Source organism: Rhea americana, unplaced genomic scaffold (genome assembly GCF_003343005.1).
Source record: "Rhea americana isolate MKP2758 unplaced genomic scaffold, rheAme1 scaffold_21, whole genome shotgun sequence".
Taxonomy (NCBI): Eukaryota; Metazoa; Chordata; class Aves; order Rheiformes; family Rheidae; genus Rhea; species Rhea americana.
In genome coordinates this window covers 2171576-2193289 of record NW_028186258.1, presented here as the reverse complement: position 1 = coordinate 2193289, position 21714 = coordinate 2171576, and the positions used below count along the sequence as shown (strand labels likewise).

Genomic DNA, 21714 nt, shown 5'->3' with positions numbered 1-21714 from the left:
TCTCCATAAAGCTCTGTATGGCTGCAGGAGCTTTCAGATCGGGGCTCCTGGGCTGCAGGTGGTAGAAACGGGCCCTCTGCTGCATCCAGAGTCAAAATGGAGCCTCAGAAAGCCCACGCTGCCTAATGGCACTAGGCTGGGAGGGTGCGTGCCAGAATGGCACAACTCTCCTTCATCTGGTTCTAACGGTTCAAATAAAGAACGCTGCAGATGTGGCAAAAATCAGCAAGCTTTTTTGTGTGGACGTGTGCATGTCTGCCAAAGAAAAGAATAAATGGAAATCACAATACCCGAAAGCGAGTGAGAGGATTTTTCATTCAAGAGCCCAGACTACGCACTCCGCGCTGGGTGTGCCAGCCCAGGCTCACTTTTCAAACCACTTTCCCCTTCAAGCCTACCTCTCCAGTCCAGAAGGGAAGGGTAGCTCTGGCTTGCATGACACCGGTCTGACAGCTTCACCCTTCACGCCTGCCTGCCTGCAGCCTTTCCCTGAGGCTGGTAGATGGGGTGAGCTCTAGTTTCCCCTGCCTCTGGGCAAGGCATGGATCCAGCACCGCCGAGGTGGGTCGGTCCTTCCGCTTGCAAGCCTGGGAACGGCCAGGCGGCCTCTCCCAGCCCCACTGACATGCCAAAGGCCTGGCTCTTTTTAATTGTATTAACGTAACAGAGATACAATCTCTCCTTAGCAACTTTACCCCTTCTAAAGTAAAAGCATTATTAATTCTAACTGCAGAAAACACAGGTTATGTCAGAGAAGAGACGTATACAGTGCACAGACGTCAGTCTTACGTGCATTCCTGTACTGTTTTACTCCAAACTATTGAGCTCTGAGAGGAGCAGAAAATACTCTTTACCACCCGCTTTGTTCCTTGGGAACACACTGGGTTTTCCCCTTTGCACCCTTTCTGCTGCCTGGTCCCCAGTTCCCAGGCCTGGACACACCGAGCCAGCTGGGGCCGAGTTGGAACTGCTCTCACGTTCTGCCCCAGAGACCAGGAAGGGTAGGGGCTTTTTGGGGGTAAATGAACTCAGGATGGGTGCAGGACAACCCCAAGCTGCACCAATGCCAATCAAAATCCCAAATCAACCACTCCAGACTGCTCATTCATGCAGGAACCCAAACATCCCACCATGAGCCATCACACTAGGATAAAACAAGACTCTCTGGGGACATCACATTCTCTGCAATTGCCCTTGCTGACCCAAGACATCTCCCATCTACAAGCAGAGGGAGGGCAGGGGTTTACGAGCAAAGCTGGGTTCTCGTTCCGCCTCCCAAGCTCCCAAGACTAGTGTCTTGGGAGAGGTAGCAATAGGGAAATGGCTGTCAATGCACACTACTTATAGGCCCTAGAAGATGGACAGAGGGAAAGTGCACCCGTGCAAGTCCAACCAGCAAAAAAACCAAACCCTAAGCAAACCACACTGCAAGCATGGGCCCTGCTGTATGCTTGAGGATTGTCTTCCCAGAATGCATGGACACAGAGGGATCATCTCCAAGGCTGATGGAGACCAGCCAAACTTCCCTGAGCAACTCCTGAGCCCGGCGAGCTTCCCAGGCTTGTTACTCAAAGCCAGGTGCACCCCAGAAGCAGGCACTGCCACATCTCAGTTGTACCAAGGCAGACCCTTTGCTGAGAACCAGTGGTGCCAGGCAATGCACCCGACCTGCTGCCAGCTCCTCTGTCATTATCTCCTCAACTACTGACTTGCAGCACACCTTCTCACAGCCCAGCTAAACAGGTGGTGTCTTTCCCTGATGGAGGGTTTTATGGGGGGGGGGGGCAGGGAACACCCCATATGCAGAGTACCTGAGTAACATGAAGGGGTCCTGTTGGTCAAAAGCCACTCCGTTCTTCGTACGCACATCCTCGTAGCAAACGTCAGTTGAAAAGTACCACCACTATCTTCATCTTCCACATTTCAAAACAGGCAGGCTGAGCGCAGGAGTTGCGAGAACAGAAAGCCTATGTCAGAGCAGAGAACAAGGCTGGGCCCCAGGGCCTCGGACAGCGTCCAACTGACTGGCCCTGCTGCAGCTAAATCGGTTACGAAATCAGTTACGGAGCCAAGCTCAGACCTGCATTAGGGGACGGGGGCACAAATGTGTCTTGTGGCAACTGTTTGAACAGCAGCTACCGCAAACGAAGACCTATGGGAAACCAACGGAGCGGCCCCGGGGCTCCAGTGGCTTGTGAGGGATTCCCACATTTGCTCACTTTGGTGCAAAAGCCGCTGTGGCCTCCCAAGGAACTGAGCACCTGCTGCATGGTGGGGTTTGCTGGGAGCACTGAACCCAGGAGAGAGCCAGGAGTTAGGGACAAGCTCCTGCCAAGCCCAAGGAGCACCAGCTACTGCAGGAGTGTGGAAAAGTCCCCAGTCCAGGCCTCGGCCGAAGCCATGCAGTGCCAGCACCAAGGCCTTCGCAGGGAGAGCAGCAAGGAGGGCATGTGTCAAAGAGTAGATCAGAAATCAGAAAAAAGCAGGGAAAGCCATCCAAGGCCAGAACTGAGGTTGCGCATCCCTTCCTCTACTTCTTAATCGTGTTATTTGAGGGCGAGTTTTGTTTTATTAGAAAAAAAAAGAAATATTAATAAGCCTTTTATCTGGGTGACCTGCTCTGAGGTGCGTCAAGGACAGGGGAGGGGTCAGAGTTAATTATTACCTGTCAATGTGGCAGCTGGAAAGTGGATGCGTTGAGAAAGTCACAGGGCCAGGGGCGAGGGCCGGCTTCGCGGCACGAGGCAAAGGGCAGCCCACAATGGTCTTCGATTTGCTGGGACCTCGGGCGGGAGTTGGTGATGGAGGGGCACTTCCCAAGACCAAGGGAAGGCCCAGATGGTGTGGAGCAACTCAATGACAGCAAGAGGCTGAAGCAACCTCCATGGAGGGCCAACGAGGAGAATGCAAAGGATTGCTTTACACGGGCAGCCACCGTGCGCTGGCCACCGACGCTTGGGCCCGCTGAGCCCATCCATCCACGTGGGGATGCAGCTAGGGTGGTAGGAGCAGCTCACGTCAGACACGGCTGCCCTTTGCTGCTGCTGCGTGGCCCCCACAGGGCACCCGCTCCCCAGCCTGGCGGGAGACGTCATCGGCCAGTTATCAGCGGTGGGGAAGGAAGGGTGTGGGCTCGCCGGGGAGCCTCATGGCGCACGGCATTCCTCAGAAGGCCTTTGGGCAAACACAGGAGCCAGGTACAAACCTCCTTCCGCCTCAGCTCCTGTTTACAGATCCGCTTGGCCCCAGCCTGAGTGTTATTACTGCTAAGTGCACAGATAATGCCATTAATGAGCACGCTACCGATAGCAGAGGGGCAAACAGCCTTCCTGGCATCGAGTGGCTTTCCCTCGGCCTGCGAGTAAGGGCAGCTTCTCCAGGCCAGAGCAAGGCAGTGATTTTATATAGTTTAAATTTGTATAGTTCATCCAGTTAGTTCAACCCATCCTCTCCCTTTCTGCTCCCCTCCCGGGGCTTGCTGCGTACCTTTTTGCTTAACAATTGCTTCTCTTGGTTAACTTAAAAGTATTAACACGAGTTTAAATAGCTGCACTTCCCCAGAATGAAGGCCAGATTTGCAGGATTAGCCAATGTCCCAGGGCTTTACAGGTCCTCTGTGTTTTATCTCAGCTCCAAAATCAGGAGAGGGCAAGTCAGGCTTCAAATGATGCCATGTCCTACTGGCAAAACCCCTGGGGCACGCAAACACCTGAGTTTTATTTCAGGCCCATCTTTAAAGGAAGAATCTCAGATTTCACTCAAGTTTCTTTTCCCTCAAGATATATTGAGATTCCCGGCCTGTTTCCCAACTCTGCAGAGTCACCCCAATTTAGGGTCTAGTACCCTGAAAACAGTCAATTTTGTTAACATCTCACATGTAAATCATTGGTTTTGTTCAACAAAGAGGTCACCAAATAGCACTTGGGGATCCCAGCTCCCTGCTAAACTCCAAAATAGGGTCATGAAAAGAGCTGGGAACCCAATGGAGAGGTTGGTTGCCGCAGGATCCCAGAGCAGCAAAGTAAGGCACAAGGATGTGGGTCTCCGAGCGGGCTCCCAAGCAGCTGCAGATGCTTTGGGGAAGGCAGAACAAATCTAACTGTGGGTAGTCATGAAAGAGCCTGCCCAGACTGAAATATCTTGGTTTTACCATACCAGTGCAAAGCCTTGGTCAGACATTAAACATGACTGGTTTGCTGATTAGATGTTAAACACAACAGCTGCACCAAGGAGCTCTCACCCCAGGAGCAAAGGGCCTCTTTTGCCCCTGCTTTTTGTTTTCTGTCCCTTTCGTCACATCCCACCGCATGATAACCTCTGACCCCTGCCTTCACACTCCTCCCGTCCTTCCTCTCCCTATCAGTTTCTTGCTAAGTGTTTCACGGCTCCAAACTTGCACCTTTGCCAAATGCAAGAAGCCCAGAGCACATGGCTTCATCCTTGGGGATTCAAATGGCTTCTCTCCTAGTACCCCTGGGCTCACCAGCTCAGCCAGAACTCCCAAAACTCAATTCCCAGCCACAAAAGAAGGGATCAGCTCACCACACTATTCCAGGAGAGAAGTCAGCTCAGCCGGCAGCAAGAACAGTACAGCTGATCCCAGAGCACCCTGGGCCCCACACAGCCACAAGGTTTGAACATCAGTGTCTGGCCCAAAGTTAGCGTTAACAAGTCATAGGTACCACTCCCAAGAGGAGCAGCCTGCCTACAAGAAGAGGTTCAGATTAAGGGGGTCCCTGCACCCAGGCTGATCTGTGAGTCTGGGCTTTCGGGTCAGTTTGAGCATCTCTCACTAGAGGCTGCAGGGATCCGCATTTCTGCCCACTCCTTTGCTTGGTGCTGGGCACTTTGGGGACCTGATTTCTGCTTGTCTCATTGTACAGATGCCTCCAACACAGGAGCTGCCAGCACATTGCCCCATCCCCAAGACCAAACGCACCTTAGACTGCTCTTTCCCATTTTCAGGTCACAGTCCCACCATCAACAGCTAATAGCCCTTCTGGCCTTAATACAGGGACACAGAGTGTTCACAACCATCCTGCAACCCCTCACGTTTCACTAGCACACAAATGCTGGCTCTGAACACAGACACTCAGTTCAGGCTCTAGACAAAGTCTCTTCCAGGCCAACCCATGCCAGGCAAAGAAAACCCAAAAATGCACAATATAGGGGCACATATTGAGAAAAACGTCTTAGGAACCACCTAAAATCAGGACGGTGGCAAACTCAGGTGGATTGTAGCCGAAGCAGCTTGGCTGAGTGTCCCCAGCTCTGCTCCCCAGAACAAGCCCACACCAGATTAGCTTTCAACTTGCTCGAGCCACGGCACAAATTAGTCACCAAGGCTTGTGGTTTTACCAGTTGCCACATCCTGTGCCGAGGCCATCGGCATGGGGCAACTCAGCAGGTGTATAAAGGAGCCGTTCCCCATTGGCTGCCCTTAGCAAAGCTAAGGGCTTCTCACTGAGTAATTAATATAATGACAATAATAGACCCAAAGTAAACAAGGTGGAAAAAAAATCAATGGACTCTGGACAGAGGCTGCACTTGGGAGGCAGCCGTCCTGCTGGCTTCTGCCAGAGCCCCAGTCCCGCAGAGACCTGCGCACATCCCAGCGGCCTTTGAGCAGGTGATTTTATCCCTGGCTGTAAACGAGCTGCATCGGCAGCTGCTCCCACTCAGCAGGCGGCAGGAGGCGGCACAGAGGTAAGGGCTGGAAGTTGGCTGCTCTCAGCAGCTCCCGACTCCGGGGTCGAGGGGTTGGGTCCAAAGCAGCTGGCTGCTACACGCGACCTTGCGTGTGCATTTGGGGACCTCCTGCCCAGACGTGCTTCTGATTTCACGGTCTCTTCCCAGGGCAGGGTGGTTACGGCTCTGAGATAGGGATCGGCATTTGCTCCTGTCCTGCTGGGTCAGGAGAGTTTTGAAGCTCAAAGAGTTTAGGATCACCTCCACTGACAGAAGCACAATTTGAATTCCCATAGATCAAAAGAGGGAAGCGCGGAGATTTGGCCCCTCTCAGATAAGGCTTTGGGGGAGAAATTAAGACAACTATATACCATTCCCCCCAGTGCCTCTCTCCTGCAGAGAGGTCTGCTTTCACTCCAGCAGCCCCCCACCACAGCCAGACTCACATTCCTCCCTGGAGTGAAACAGCTTTTACCATATACTGAACCTGTAGCAAAGCCAGTCTTGCCCGATTGCTGTACGCGAGCAAAGAGATGTTCCTGCCCTGCAGGACACAGTCCTACCGAGATTTTTCAAAGAATTGGAATAGAAAAGTTCCCAGGATCTGGATGTTTTATCTGGGCCAGTCCCTCACATTTCTGTACCAGGTCGCTCGCAGCTCTCAGCCTTTCTGAACACCACGCTACAAGTAGAAAAAGAAAGCAAGCGTTGACTCTGTCCCATGCTCAGTCCTTGTGGGTGGGAGGCTGCATCTTTTCCCAAAATCTTGAATCAAAGTTTACAGACCCTTCCCCCCCCCTCCAGCTCTGTCACAATTTGTGTGACTGTACCCAGGAGTGTGGCATAAATCACACAGCCTAGAAACACGAGGAAGAAGTCAAACCCATCACCCAAAAAAATCACACAGCTCTGACTTTTAGCGCAGGTTCGAGCTTGTTCTGCTTTTCTAGCTAATTCTTACACCAACAAAAGGAAAGAACAAAACCTGAATCCAGGGCTGTTCACAGCAGAGGCGTGGAAGGTCTGGATGGGAACAATCTGGGCACCTCTGGTACCAACAGCTTGCCCCGGCAGCGCAAGGCAGAGATATCAAATACCCATTTTAATGCAGGTTTCTCAAGACAGATTCGGGCAGAAGGGCCTTTCCTTAGTGCCCTGCAGCGACCCTGTCCAGAGGGACATCTTTAATACCTAATCTGGGCTCAACACCAACCTCTTTTCCCCCTCACCTGGCTTCTGGAGGGGAAAGAAGCTGCAAAGCAGGCAAGAGAAGACCTAAACAAGCAAGGTCTTCAAATGACCATTTTTACTTTGAACTCAGGGCAAGCTCTGAAGAGCTCCAAAATGCAGGAGGCTGAGGCCTCCAAACTCACCGCATAAGTGACTTTTATACCAGAGTACAAAACCTCTCAGTATGTCCCCCACCATCATTATACCTATTAACCTCCTCTTTGTTCAATGCGGCAGGTGACCCCCCACCCCAGGCAGACAAGCCATGTTGGCCAACAAAGTCTCAAGGCAGAAGCCCTGCCACCACTGCAGCCACAGGCCAGCTTCAGCTGCACCAGACACTTCCACAATCCACTATGAAAAGTCCTGGCTGTACCGTCACTGCTCTTCACTGGTGCAAGGGGACAGGCAGTCGCAGAAAGCTGGGCAGCTCTTCTCAGGGTTGCTGGCCATGAACGTGGTGTTTCTGGGCAGCGCCTTCCTCAGCAGCATGATTTTCAATCATGTGACCATCACACTGGCAGATGTCTGGATCCTGCTCTCCATCCTCAAGGTCTTGTGCCTGTGCTGGATTATTTACTACTTGCTGGGCACGAGACGGCAACCACATGCAATGCTGCATCAGGACTCCCACGCCGGGCCGATCTGGCTTAGGGGTAAGTCCTGCTTTTATTTATCATTTCGTGCCTTCTCCCTTTCTCCCAGCACTTCGGAGAAAAGGAAACCCTTCCCCAATACTGAAAGAGCTAGTAGCCATGGGAAATATAATTTGGGGAATGGGAATCTCCAAGGGTCCCTGCAAGCTTGTGTTGGAGGGAAGATAAAGACACAGCTAATATCACAGAGAGGTACCAGAGCAGCCAGCAAGGCCTTGAGCTTGGCTTCCCTTCTGCCTCCAGGGCAAATCCTGCTCTGTGATCCCTCCCCAAAACACAACAGAGGCATTTCTCACCCGTAGCCCAACGACTGAGCATGGCAGGAGAGATGTAGAGGAGGTTTTACAAATGACCGACTCTGTGCTCCACACCTCAGTCAAGCACTGGGAGAGTTCGGGCAGTACTAGGAGTGTTGTTTTGCTGAAGTTTCCTAATATCTAAACCTGCCTGCACAAAAAGGAGAGAAACATAAGAGCTATGGTGTGCAGATGAGAAACCCTGAAAGAGCAGAAGGTGGGTTCAAAGCAGCCAGAGTGACCCCAAATCCCATACTCAGCCCATCACTTTGCAAAGCAAACGAAGAACCACTGCATTTACTCTTCCATGGTATCAGCGGCCCCATGCTACCCTTGCCCTTGTTTAACATCACAGCAGTTCTGTTTCCAAGGAAAGATTCCTGCCCTGTGACTCAAATCTCAGTGACAGCAGGGCTATCCTTGGAGATCTTCCATCAGGTGTTCAGCACAACTGCCCCACTTCATGAAACGATGCTTCTCTAAACTGATCTTTTAGGGAGTTTCTATTTAGCACATGGCCACATTAAGCACGGACCTCAGTACCTAAAGCTGCAGAGCAGTGTCAAAATACAAATAGAGAAACAGTAAGAAGGGCCTCATCTGCAGATTGGTGTTGCAAGGCCTTCTGTCAGGCCTCCGTTCATTTCTGGTTTACTCCAGGAAGGCAGAAACTACCATCCACTGTTAGCTCTATCACCCCAGATTGCATAGAAAGGGCTGAAAATCTTCCTTCACTGTATTCAAGCACAGGGAAATGCTTTGTACTGTCTAAACATCTTAAACAAACCAGCCAAAGCACCAAACCAAGTTCAGGAATCAGGCTCTCCTTTTTCCCCTTCTCTCAAAATTACGAGACTTCCAAACTGGAAGTCCTGCAGCTCCTCCCAAATCCAAGAGACACAAGATCTCCAAATCCAAACTGGAATCAGATGCTCCACAGACATGTCTTTGCTTATTTACTGGTGTTTTTGTTGTTTGCTTAGGATCGCTACTGCTGTTTGGTGTTTTCAGCGTCCTCCTGAATGTGTTTGAGATTGGCTACAGCGTAGTTCACATCCAGTGCAAATCCCACGTGCAGCTTGTGTTCCCGTGCATCGAAATCCTTTTTGTTAGCACCCAGGTACTGCACATTACCCTTCCGGGAGTCCGCTTGGTCTTTCTGTCCCATCACCGTGAGGCTACAGGGTGGGAGCTATGGGGAAGTGGGTGCATGTAAGGCAGTCTCACAAGCAAAGATACATCATGTACCATTTCAAACATAAAGAACTAAGGTTTTGGAATAAATATCTGCAGCAATACCTGATGTACTGTTGGCTCTAGAGGAGTTTGTTCTGCAACATTAAAGTAGGGAGAGAGAAGAGGAAATTCATAGATTTAGCCAAAGAGATATCTTTGCACCAGCCCCTCTACATAGATCCAGCCTTTCTGTATTTGTAATCACCCTCCTGCACAAAATCATGTGCTCACATAAATATCTCAGGCTCGTTGCAACCTTTTACTCTCTGACAGTAACGCTCTTCCCGCTTCCTGCCCAGGCCCATAGCCATATTTGAAAAGTAACCTAGCTCCCATCTCATAACCAAATGCTTATGCATAGCAAGGCAGAGAAAAGCGGATCCCCTAGACCTCCTTTGGCATCAGGTACAGGCACATACAGTCACTTGTGGATGCCAGTACATGTGCCAACACTGAAACGCAGGTGCACACATCTCTGCACAGTTCACAGAGGCATGTTTGCTCCCACTCAGACACGTGCCTTCTTGCCTGCCTGACTCTTTCCACTGCAAGTGAGGCAGGCTGCCAGCTTCGTCCTCCCCATGTCTTTATTGCTACTGTTTTGCAGGCTATTTTCCTGTGGCATCACTCTAAGGACTGCATTCAAGTCCAGCACAACCTCACCAGGTATGAGGAGCAAAGAAAAAAAAAAACTTTCTAGCCTTCTCTAAAGAGAAACTTTTCCTTTCTATTATGAACCCTCTTGCTAGACCTGTCTTCACCTGCTCTTATGCAAGCTCTTTATATTCTGCACCACACAAGAGCTAGGCTACAACTTGATTAGACCAATCCTCCTTCCATCTGCACAGGCTCACCTGCTCCCCCTGCTCCTCCACTTGCACCTTGAACAGCTACAAACCCTGTTACTACCTCCCAACCACAAATACCTTCACATTGCATGGTTCAGGGGCTAATTCACTGACTGAAGAATGGGGGCGGGGGAGAAAGGGGAGCTCCCCATTCCTACCACGGGGTCCCACATCAGGCACCGGAAAATGTCTGTCTTCCCTCTGGTAACTTCACCCAGGGCCTAGGCCAGTTTCATAATAGCTAGTAAGCCTGGTGTTGCCTGCACTACTCCTTTGCAAATGGCTAAATGGGAACACACACGGATGGATTTGTGTGTGCAAAGTTGTGTGCCAATGGGCACACAAAGCTCTATGTTTGCATGCATCTCTGTACATATAAACAAGAGACAGAGGGCAAGACTGCATAGCAGGTGAACATATGATCAAGTTGTAAGCAATCTTCACAGGTTATATACTGTAAAAGTGCCTTTCCCTCCTCCCAGATGCGGGCTGATGCTGACCATAGCCACTAACCTCCTCCTCTGGCTCTTGGCAGTGACCAACGACTCCATCCACAAGGAAATTGAGTCTCAGCTACGTGACGTGGAGCAGCGATTTGTAGGCAAGGCTTCCTTTTCACACATCCCTATTCATGCTAAGCTGACACAGTTGAGCTCTGGGGAGACAACAGTCCTTGGTCTCAGTGATTCAGAAATTTTAACCAGGTCCCCCAAATGTTGCAACTTCCCTATTGATGGAGGTTGTCTTCAGTGATGTGCTGCAGGGGGAAGACTTGCTACTTAGAAGCACAGAACTAGAGGCTAGGAAACGAAAAGCCTTTTTTGTTCACATAATGACAATTATATTCACCTAACAACTGCAAGCAAAAGATTGTCAGATCAGGAGGAAAAAAAAATGCTGCTGTGCTCTACTTTTAAGAATAAGGGAAAGATAAAGGGAAATTAATATTCCAAGGGTAGAGGAGGCTCTGCTGTTAAAGAAGGAAGGCATCTCTCATCTAGTATCTATGGTGTCGACCAAAAGGAGTACTTGGTGTTTGGGGCAAACCATGTGCTAAATTCTGTCATTTTGAATCCTTACAGCCTTGAAGGCTGAGGGCTGATCACTTAACTTCCTACTGATCACTGTTTCCAAGACACAAGGACAGATGCCACTCCTGCACACAGAGCTCCTGAAGATGGCCATGAAATTTAGGCCATCCCCCTTTTAATTGTTGCCTTCCTCTTCTCTCACTCCAGGTAATGAGACCATCTCGTGCACATGCCCAAACACAACTGCCTGTGAGGTCTTCCAGAAGGGCTACATCCTGCTCTACCCTTTCAACACTGAGTACTGCCTTGTCTGCTGCTCCATGCTGTATGTCATGTGGAAGAACGTGGGGAGACGCATCAGCCACCACCATGCCTCTCACATTAAGCCCAAATTCAAGCTCCAGGGTGTGGTCTTTGGACCACTGCTCGGTGCTGCTGCTGTGATCATTGGGATCTGTGTCTTCATGATGTACCAGATCCAGGCCACTGGCTCAGCACCCAATCGCCAGATCTTCTTGATGTATTACTCCTACTACATTGTGCTCCTGCCGCTGATGAGTGTTGCTGCAGTGATTGGGACAAGCATCCATGCCTTGGAAAAAAGGGACCTGGACACACTGAAGAACCCAACCCGCAGCTTGGATGTGGTCCTGCTGATGGGGGCAGCCCTTGGCCAAATAGCCATGTCCTACTTCTCCATTGTCGCCATTGTGGCCACCAACCCCAGGGACCTGTTGAATAGCCTCATCCTGTCCTACTCCGTCCTCCTCATCTTTCAGCACATCACCCAAAACATCTTCATTATTGATGGGCTCCACAGGCAGCCGTTTGTTGAGGCAACTGAGGCCAGACACACTGGACACGCTGGGCAGCATGTAGTGGGTTCAGAGCTCCCCTGTGGAGAAACAGCCACATCAAACAGCAAACAGGAGTACACACAGCCTCCTCTCAGTAAAGAAGAAGAGTTGAAAGAAGAGTGGAATCATGAAGCCCAAAACCAGAGACGAGTGAGTGTGCTGGAGCTGGGACAGGAGATCCAGAGAGCTTCTCTGTCATACATCCATACTTACTCTCATCTGAGCTGGAAGAGGAAAGCATTAAGAGAGATCTCATTCTTCTTGGTTTTGTGCAACATCATAGTAAGTACTGTTCTCTCTGCCAAGCTCTGCCAGTTTGGTTGAGCTCTATACAGACATGTTCTCTTTCTTTTGGGCCATCATTCCAGAGAAGCAACTTTTCACTAACCCATCATTACAAGACCATTTTTTTCTGTTAATACCTAAGTCTTACGATTCTAAACACTCTCTTTTAAGTTAAGAGTCAAACATGGCTAGGTTTTCTGAGTGCAGGAAAGGAGACAGCTCACAAGTTCTTATAAGCCATAGTTTTAACCTCTGAAGAAATTAATCAAACTCATTAACGGTTTCATTAAAAATGTTTCATGAAGTAACTGGAGAAACACGTGGAACTAGTAGTAAGTCTTGGTAATCAGTAGTCTCCATGACTAAGACTCACCCATAAGCATAACGGGCTCTGCGATCTTAAAGCTATATGGATCTTCATCTTGGCCTTAAACCAGTGAAAGCAAATGGTCCAAGGCAACAGTGAAAACAGGGGTAACTCCAGTCTACAATAGAAAAATTAAGCTGGCTGGGGCAGAATGAGGCTGTCATGATGTTTCAAGGAATTCAACAGACAGGAGTTGACTTAGCAAGGAGCAAGCAGTATAACTAGGGAACTTGCCTTACCTCCTCTAGCATGGAGGCCCCTCTGATACTCTCGAGATATTCCTACAATCACTTGAGTCCACAATGAGATGAAAGTGCAGGTAAGAGACAGTTTGCCATCCTCTGACTTCTGCTCTTTTTTCTTACATCTCTTTAGCTATGGATCATGCCCACATTTGGGGCTCACCCTGCGTTTGAGAACGGACTGGAGAAGTCATTTTATGGCTATTCCACCTGGTTTGCCATCGTGAATTTCGGCCTACCATTAGGTGTGTTCTACCGGATGCACTCTGTTGGGGGACTCCTGGAGGTCTATGTCTCAGCCTGAATTAGGCTGACTGCTCACCCCAGACCCTGAGGTAGAAGGATGAGGCTGAACAAAGATGCAGTAAGCAGCAGACATGCACATAGAAGGTTTTCAGCTTTTTCCTTCCAGCTTCTGCTTTGACTTCTCCTTACTGCATGAGTTTCAGAAAAGGAGGCTGTTTTATATTATCACTTTTCTCCATTGACAATAGAATCAACATCCACATACAAACCATTTTAACTGAGCTAAGGAAGCACACTGGTACTTTGTGATAGTCTGCCAGTGGACACTGTATGGTAGCAAGTCGGAATTTACCTACTCCAACTGAAATCTTCCAGACAAAAAGAATGCAAGAGCAACCTTCAACAGGAGCAGCAGAGACTGACCTACACTCCACTGAACCTCCAGATCCACAGTCATGGACACCAGCCCCTCCACTGCTCACCAACCTACCATCCTGCAGCACAGAAGAGACTTACCAGTACTAGGCACACTAGGACACACACACACACACACACACACACACACACACTATCACTCAGAAACAAATCAAACACACTTTTTTACATGTAACTTTCCAAAATATCAGTATACCTGGTAGCATGCTGTAATGGTTGGAACAAGGTTTATTTCTGCTTGGTCCTGGTCCTAACACTTGGGGAACCTACCTGGATAAGCCTCATAGGGCCCAAGACCATTGAAGTGCCAAAAACTTGCAGCTCTCCATGTCAAAGAGCAGGACAGGCCTTCAAGTTTTCACTAGTTCAGTGGGTCTTTTCCTGTTCTCTAAAATGGAAGCAATATCATTACCTCACCTTAAGGAGACTAAACAGTATTTCTCCTTACAGGCACTCAGAGAGCCTTGAGTAAGAAGCACTAGAGAAGTATTGTGGTTGATCTTTACTTGATGCTACTTGTGTATGATGTTATTACCACTGCGTACTAGCAAAGGTCCAACTATCACATACAACAAGACGGTTCAAGAAAGAGCTACTGCCAAATCTACTGTGAATCCCTCCCACACCAACACTTCTCCTCACTACTGCTTTGCACACGATGTAGCACATCCACAAACATTTCCCAACATTTCACACTGAGCATAAAAGAATAAAAATACACAGCGTGATGTCTGATCAATGACCCATTAGTACTTGTTCCATAGGAGGTGCTTGCTTTGGAAGCACATGGGAGAGCATAGGGGCGTGTGACTATGGGTCTCCTATAGAGCTTGATAAACAGAAATAAAGACAAACTGAATGCTCATATGTATCTGGTGAAATCTCTGGGCCCGCTCTGCAGTTAAAGACCAGACTCAATGTCAGCTAACTTGCACTACTCTTGCGTTCAGAGGTTATATGAGATCTAAGGGCAGGCCTTGTTTTACAGTCAATCCACTTGTTGCTATCAAACCCCTTCACAACTCTTAACAAAGGCCAGAAGAGTAAGGTACAAAATGTATCTGTTACTGCTTCTGTTCCTCCATAAATCAATCCCAGAAGGAGTGAGGATCAGAGCCTAACAATGGCTTCCATTCACTCCAGTCTCAGAGAAGCAAACTCCCCCAACACAGGAAGAGTGATGAGAGCTAGAAACTTCTGACCACACACATCCCACTGTCCTTGCGATTCAGCATTCAGGCTAGGACACCTTCCTTCATTTAAGGCTAAAAGCAAGAATGATAGCACAAGCATGAACTTTGATGAACTTTGCCCAATAAATGCTTTTACTTAGGCCTGTGTCAATAGACATGTCATAAGAAGTAACAAGTGGATAAATCAGACTCCAATAAAGTTAATTATTATTCTCAATTCACAGTTTGTACCAAAGGATCCAAAGCAGATTTGTGCCAAGGTCTGGCCTTTTCAAATGATAAATAGGAACTCAAACCTTCTCCCTATTTTTTGACAGCTTGGGGACAAGGAATGATGTACTTCATGGGCTAACCCATGACCTGGGTTTCACCTGTGGTAGAAAAGTTTGCTTAAAGCTAGTGAGCCTCCACTGAACAAATGATTGTGGAGGCCTCCCACTGAGATATGAATATGAAGTCCCATAAGTACTACGCACAGGTACATATGAGAAAGTTCTCATATCTAGTCTTCTATCCTAAAGAGGACCGTTTCCTCTGAAAATGGAATCCTGACGCACCAGGGTTTCAGCCGTTTCCCTAAGGAGGGTTCCAGTTCTACACAACTCGAGCTCTGGACTGGGTCTGCTTTCTGTGAACACCCAGGAGAAGGGCAAAATCACGAACACACAGTCCGCATGCAATTAAAATTGCTATGCCACAGCTACTCCACGTGATCAACAGCAGTGCTGAGTGCAGTAATCTGAATGCTCAGTGAAAAGTGAGCAAGCTACGACTACTGAAGCAGACATAGCCACGTCACCCCAGGGGCCAACTTGCTCTCACCATCCTTTGTCATTTGCCATCTGTGAACCACTCTGAGCTCATCTAGGGCCAGGGTGACTATTTTATGAATCTCAACTGCACAAGGCTTTTAGGACACAGCTCACAAAGTCAGGAGACTTGGTCCTGTTTCATCTAGTTTATTTTCCATTTCCTTTGAGGCAGGTGCCTTTGATGATGTCTCCTTTCCATAGCACAAAGAGCCAAAAACACACAGTTCAGACTCATTTTCCAGAGTGCAATGTTCATTTTTGATTAAAAAAAAAGAAATAAAACCCCATACATTGCAAAGGAAGCTAGTACATGTTCCCCTAATAGCACAAGATCACCCAGGCACAAGACAAACAAGATTATAAAACTCTCTGGGAAAAAAAAAATAAGCAACCAACTGCATGTTTCAGATAATCTTTATCTTTCTCTCTGTAAATAAGCAAATAGTTTACAGTGCAAGTTGATTTCCACAGAACAAAGATCAGACACCAAACACCAAGAAACAAACAAAAAAAAAATTCCAGAGGAACTCACAGAGAAACAAAGCAGAAAAGCAGACGGAAAAGATCATGAGAACCAGCAGATCCATGGGAGGGAAGAGGCAAGCGCATGGGACACAGCATGGCCCATTCCAGCTGCGAGGCGCGAGTGCCGTACAATCAGAGGCTGGCCCCACCAAATCACATTCTTAAATACAAGAGAGTTCTCAAGCAAAACAGAGACCTCGCCCTGTCCACATCTAAACAGAGATGAAGTTCAGGTGGAAGTAGTGGCAGATGGCAAAGTGGATTGCAGATTGTGGAGGGGAAGGGGAAAATAACCTCCCTCTATTTCACATATTTCATATCCTTCAGAAAAACAATTCAGGCTGTCAGCTAGGGACTGCAGTCCACTGTCAGCGCCAAAAGGAGGAAACCACTCGACTACAAACCATTAAGAGCCATCAGTAAAATAAAGCAGCACTCTCTCTAGGAGAGGAAAGGCAGTCATGTTGCTATAGCTCTACTTCAAAAACTTAGGCAAGGGTCAGAAGATACAACAGGGAATGCCATACCTGTCCCCCTTACTTAAGGGCGTGAGAACAGTTCTCACGGAGGGATCTCACCAGTTCTAAGCTATGGCAAATGTCCCATAATCAGTGATTCTTCTGAGAGCCTGAAGCCCAGAGCACCAAGGACTAAGCTTTGGTGGAGAAAGAAAGGTCTCTGTTCATGGCAGGACCCCCTCACATTTCATTGCCCAAAGACCACACAAGTCTAAGACAGTAGCCCTCCAGGAGGGCATCAAATTTGACTCCAACCCCAGAATGTCTCCACCTATCAATGCGCAATCCTGAGCTGCCGAACCAGGCCAGCAACAGTCAGTCTCCCACTAATCTTTCCTCTGGCTTCTCAGACTTTGCGTGTTGGGAGCCAACACATTCAAGATCTGATAACCTGGTCACTAGCAAAATGCCCTGAAGAATCCAATGTTGCCGCAGCAGTGGCATGGAGATGCTTTTCCTCCTGCAACTTCCAAATTCCTCCTACAGCTTCCCTGAGTGCCTCCCTCACTGCTCTAGACTGTAGCATGCAAAAGACCCTCCTACTCCCCACATCGCACCAACCTGCCAGGCAAAGATGACAGATTATGGCTCCTTCCAAACCCAAGTGACACTGTCCTTTGAGTGAACTGGAGAAGCCTATTAGAGCTTAACACTTCTGTCCCTCCTTCTTGCTCCCACCAAGCCAGCACATTCCTCCCTGCATGCTCACATGGATCAAACTGTGCTTTTTCAAGTGACACACACTCTACAGTCCACCATAAAGGCCAGGCTAGTGGGCCGGGAAGCCAAAGAAGAGCTTCTCATACCATACTGAAGCACTAGTTACTACAAAATCCCTTAAGCAGCTTTCCAAGAAAGGAGTAGAGATTCAGAAGTGAGACAAGAACAGAGATCTGTCAGCAGCTCCTCCTTTCATTTGACTGGGAAAGGTTTCACCACCAGTGTACAACTGAGATACCAGAGAGATACCTGCAGTCAGAAGGGATACCCTGGAAACTTTATGAAGTCACATGGAGATAACTACAAGTTTCCAAAACCCCATCTCCTGCAGGAATAGCAGCTTCTCTCTTGCACCCAATTTACAGTCAGTCTTTTTCAATTAAATGTTGACTCTGACCCGAGAAAGGACATGGTCACATTGGTTTCCAAACCGAATCAAGGAGCAAAAGAGTAAGAACAGTCAGATTTCTAGTGCAACCACAAGAGTGGATGATGCCTTAGACATCTTTCACTCAAGGTTCATGGTGAAAGGCAAGGGAAGAGAAGTGAGCTGGAAGGAGGGATGCCCAAGCAGATCCCAATTAAAGCTTAAAATGACAGGGAGGTAAATGAAGTGATTGTCCTTTTGGTCTCTCAGCTGGACGTGAAATGCAGGAATAGCTGTGATGAAGCAGCACACAGCAAAGTCCTTAGATCCAGTGTATTTCTCTCAGCGGAGGTAAGTGCTCTCTTAGACCCGCTGAATTTCAAACAGCTTCACATCTGTGTCATACCAGATAGGGGGATCCACATTCCTGGGAGAGAAAGACAAGACCTACTTTATTCTCTGTGACCAGGTACATGGAATTCAAATCCTATCACCAGAGTTATAGGATTGGCTATGCAGAACAACTTTGCAGAAGACGAAATCACTGGTTGAGAGACAATGGTCCTTAAAGGAATGACAATTTCTACATCCCACAAAGCCAGAGCTTTGCATTAAATCTCCGTACTATCCCTTCTAAGCAACAACAGGGAATAGAAAAGCTGCCAGTTCCCGAACAAGCAGTGCTCTCTGCTTGCCTCCAGCTCAAACAAAGTTTCAGAGCAACTAATTCACCCTAGTCATTTTCAGCTGAAAGACATATTTCTGTCCTCTAAATATGAGGCTGCCTAGAGCTGGCCAAGTGCATGCAACACTCTGGACTGTAAAAATGGTTATAAAATGACTACGTTAGACTGTACCCAGCTGTTTACCTCAAATAAATAACGCCCCACATGTAGGTCCGGAACCACATGGCAGTGCCTGAGTTAGCCTGGTACTTGCGAATGAGGATGGGATGAGGGACAGGTAACAGCCCCACCAATGTGCCATGTTGCAAGAACTTGAGGATCTCTGATTCATCTGTGAGACCCCTGTAAAGAGATTGAACAGGAGTATCCTTGGTATGTCCCACGTATTTAGGCACTTAAGTGCATCTTTCTGCCTCTGAACTAGACATTTTTACTCCCTTTCCCATTTTTATTCCCATGTCAAAAGACATATACTCAATAGAATTTAAAGAGACCACAGCAAAATTGGTCTCCAGGCTTCACCGACAGAAATAACTGGCTCTCAAGTGACTATAATGAGGGCATTAACATCTAGTTCGTGTGCACACAAACACCTTCAGATGCCTACATTTAGGTGTTTATTCTAAAACTGAATCTCACCCATCTTGTTTCAAAACATTCATATCTAAATAGAAGGAAAAAAAGAAAAAGGAAGTTCTATTAATTCTTCATTTTACTTGCCCATAACTGCTGCAGCAAAAGGCATCTATTTAAGCAAATTCACATATGCATACATGTGCACACACACAGTGCCAGTGACCTTGACCACCAAAAACGCACATTCCCTCCACTGAAAGAGGAGTTGAGAAGGCACCACAAAAACAACCACCTTGGCAAGTGGCATAATATCTCCTCTGATGAAGTTGCAATTCTTCCAATTATATTTTCTTATAAAACAGAAATGAGTAAGTTAGATTTGCTAGCCTGATTTCCCCTAGAGGCCCTCCAAATCATTAAACTACCAATTTCAGAGCTCTTTACACTGCACAGTCCTTCCTCTCCCAAAATGTACATACTTGTCAATGCAGATCTTCTCCACCTGAGGGACCAGCACCTGTAAGAGTCGCATGATTGTCTGCAGGGGCAGCTTTGACTTCCAAGACATCACCTGTGAGTGGAGAAGCCCACAAGGAAGTCAGTGCACAGTCGGCAATAGTAGTTTTCTGTGTTTACCTCCACTGTCTCACGTCAAATGACGTTTGCAAAAATCACGAAAGTGGTGGATAAGCTAAATGCACAACAACTATTCACCAAATCAGGCAGCACTAGATTAGAGACACTCAATGGGTCATTGGTTTAAAACAGAAACAAAATACTTCTTCACAGGTGGTCAAAACTCTAGAAGTTCACTACAAGTCAAAGGTATTCTCCGTGAAGAAACCTGCATCTTGGGAAGTCTCTGCTTCGGAAAAAATGTATTTCTGCCACAACTCTTTTCCTTATTATTTATTTCCTTTGTCCAGCTTCCCTTACCCAGTCAGGCGTTGGGGTCCACTGCCCACTAGAGGATGCACTAGAGAGACGCCTTCGATCCCGTCGGGGCTGCGATGCCTCCTATCAATACAAAAATCACAGATAAGACCAAGAAATACAACCCATTCTCTGCTCAGTTATACTATCCCCTCTTAGCTTTCCAGAGCACTCCTGCGCAAGACAGCTCAGCCTGTTCCTAGAACAGATCAGACCTACCAGCCCACCATTCCCCAAAGCTACCTGCCTTGACCCAGTAAGTGGCAATCTTTGATGGAGGATAAGTTGTGTGACCCCGTAGTAAGGTTACGACTCCATCCACCACCACTGACATGTCTGCTGGAAAAATCTGTATTGGGACAGTTAAATGGAACTCATAAAAGGGGGTTCAGGCATGATTCTTTCTTCTAGTACAGAGATTAAGCTACGTCTTATGATAAAGACCACAGCTTTTGAGACCTAAAGGGATACTGAGTACTGGGGGGGGGGCTGTTTGTGCCCATCTCAAAACATCTTCTGTTAATTCCATTTTTTTCAAAATCTAATCAATATCATTTTGCAATATTTGCAGTTACAACCTATCATTCAGTCAGTTCAGCTTCAGTAAAATGTTCCCATCAAGCTTCTAAAAATAAAATTCATAAATACATAAAACCGCCTGATTTCCTTCAGGTGACCGCACCCTCTTCCTCTTTCTTCCTCTCTCTCCCACAGCCCCCACCCCTTCCCAGCTGCTATCCAAACACTGGCAGCCAGCTGACACTTTTAGGAGACATGAGATAGCATTACAGTGAAATGTGAGGGCTATTGAGCACTTCACAAGATGCTTTTGAAATGGTTATGACTTGTAAGTGGAGAGCATTGCAACAGATCAGAGAAGAAACTTGAATCAGTCATAAGGGTTGGGGTCCTAAAATATACACAACAAGTTCTTAACTCAGTAGCTTGGAGACAGAATGGAGCACAGAAAAATCATGTTCAGAAAGTCTGAAAGATAATGATCCCTAGAAACAGGCGCGTACTATCTGAAGCACCATGCGATAGCAGTGACAATTCTCCCCACACCCTATCCCACACTCAGTGCATTACTGCCTTTCACATCCTATCTGCTTTTTGGCCCCAGTTCCACAAACATTCAGACATGCAAACAGCACTGCTGGAGCCAGGTGGGACAACTAATGGGCAACTATCTGCCTGACTAGGACCAAAGACTCATGTGCGGACACGTGTGTGTGCATACGCACACCCCCCCACACACAGATAAAACTACAGAAAGCATTAGGGCACGGGGTAGAACATAAGTCTTTGGCTTGCTCTACTATTCATGATGCCCTTGCTAACATCCCCCTGCATAGGTCATGTACACAGACAGCTGGCAAGTGTAAGGAAGACTACAGCAGGCTACATGTGGCCTCACTGGCAGTGCCAATCCCCAGCCAGATAGCCACTAGGACAAGGGCTATGACTAGCTCACAAACTTCACAGGAAAACAAACCAGTTTGTCTTTCCAGAGCCATCTCTAAAAAGGGAAAAAAGGAGGAAGCAACTCTTAAAGAAAAGCTGAGATCATCTTGATACACTTCCTAAACAACATGCTCCACAGCCCCATCTGTTTTCCAGGACATTTGCATTTGCACCCCAATTCTGCAGTGCTGACTCAGCCAAAAACATTTCCAGAGCAAAACAGATTGTAGCACCATAGTCCATACGACCTGTGGTAAAACACATCCCATTCCACTACTCCTTGCCCAATTTGCTCCTCCTCTGGCAAGAGCAGGTGTGTCAACTTGGCCTAACTTTCCACAGAAAATTAAGAAAGAAAAAAGTTGTATCTTTTACCATAGGGCAGTCATGGCTCCTTGTAGGAAGCAATGCAATGTTTTCCCTCCAACAAAATGGCTCAGTAGACAACAAATACTTAGGCAGAGCCATGACGCAATGTTGTGTGCAAAAACGAGGCCTTGCTG

At 47.8% G+C, this 21714-nt stretch overlaps 2 protein-coding genes across 2 annotated transcripts in view; one reads left to right on the top strand and one right to left on the bottom strand.

The window, feature by feature from the left end:
- The first annotated feature begins 7183 nt into the window (after positions 1-7183).
- Positions 7184-13040, top strand: OTOP3 (otopetrin 3). The gene is made up of 6 exons (XM_085304816.1): positions 7184-7574; positions 8854-8990; positions 9714-9772; positions 10437-10555; positions 11193-12124; positions 12870-13040. The coding sequence occupies exons 1-6, from the start codon at positions 7184-7186 to the stop codon at positions 13038-13040; spliced, it is 1809 nt and encodes a 602-aa protein (XP_085160942.1).
- A 2513-nt stretch (positions 13041-15553) lies between these two features.
- The window catches only part of HID1 (HID1 domain containing), a 31633-nt gene continuing 25472 nt past the window's right edge, over positions 15554-21714 (bottom strand). Inside the window, exons 16-19 of the mRNA XM_085304553.1 lie at positions 19751-19831; positions 19294-19385; positions 18422-18580; positions 15554-17979 (exon numbers count right to left, since the gene is read on the bottom strand). Coding sequence (XP_085160679.1) covers positions 17916-17979; positions 18422-18580; positions 19294-19385; positions 19751-19831 — 396 coding nt within the window. The 3' untranslated portion in view covers positions 15554-17915. The remainder of the gene's footprint in view (positions 17980-18421; positions 18581-19293; positions 19386-19750; positions 19832-21714) is intronic.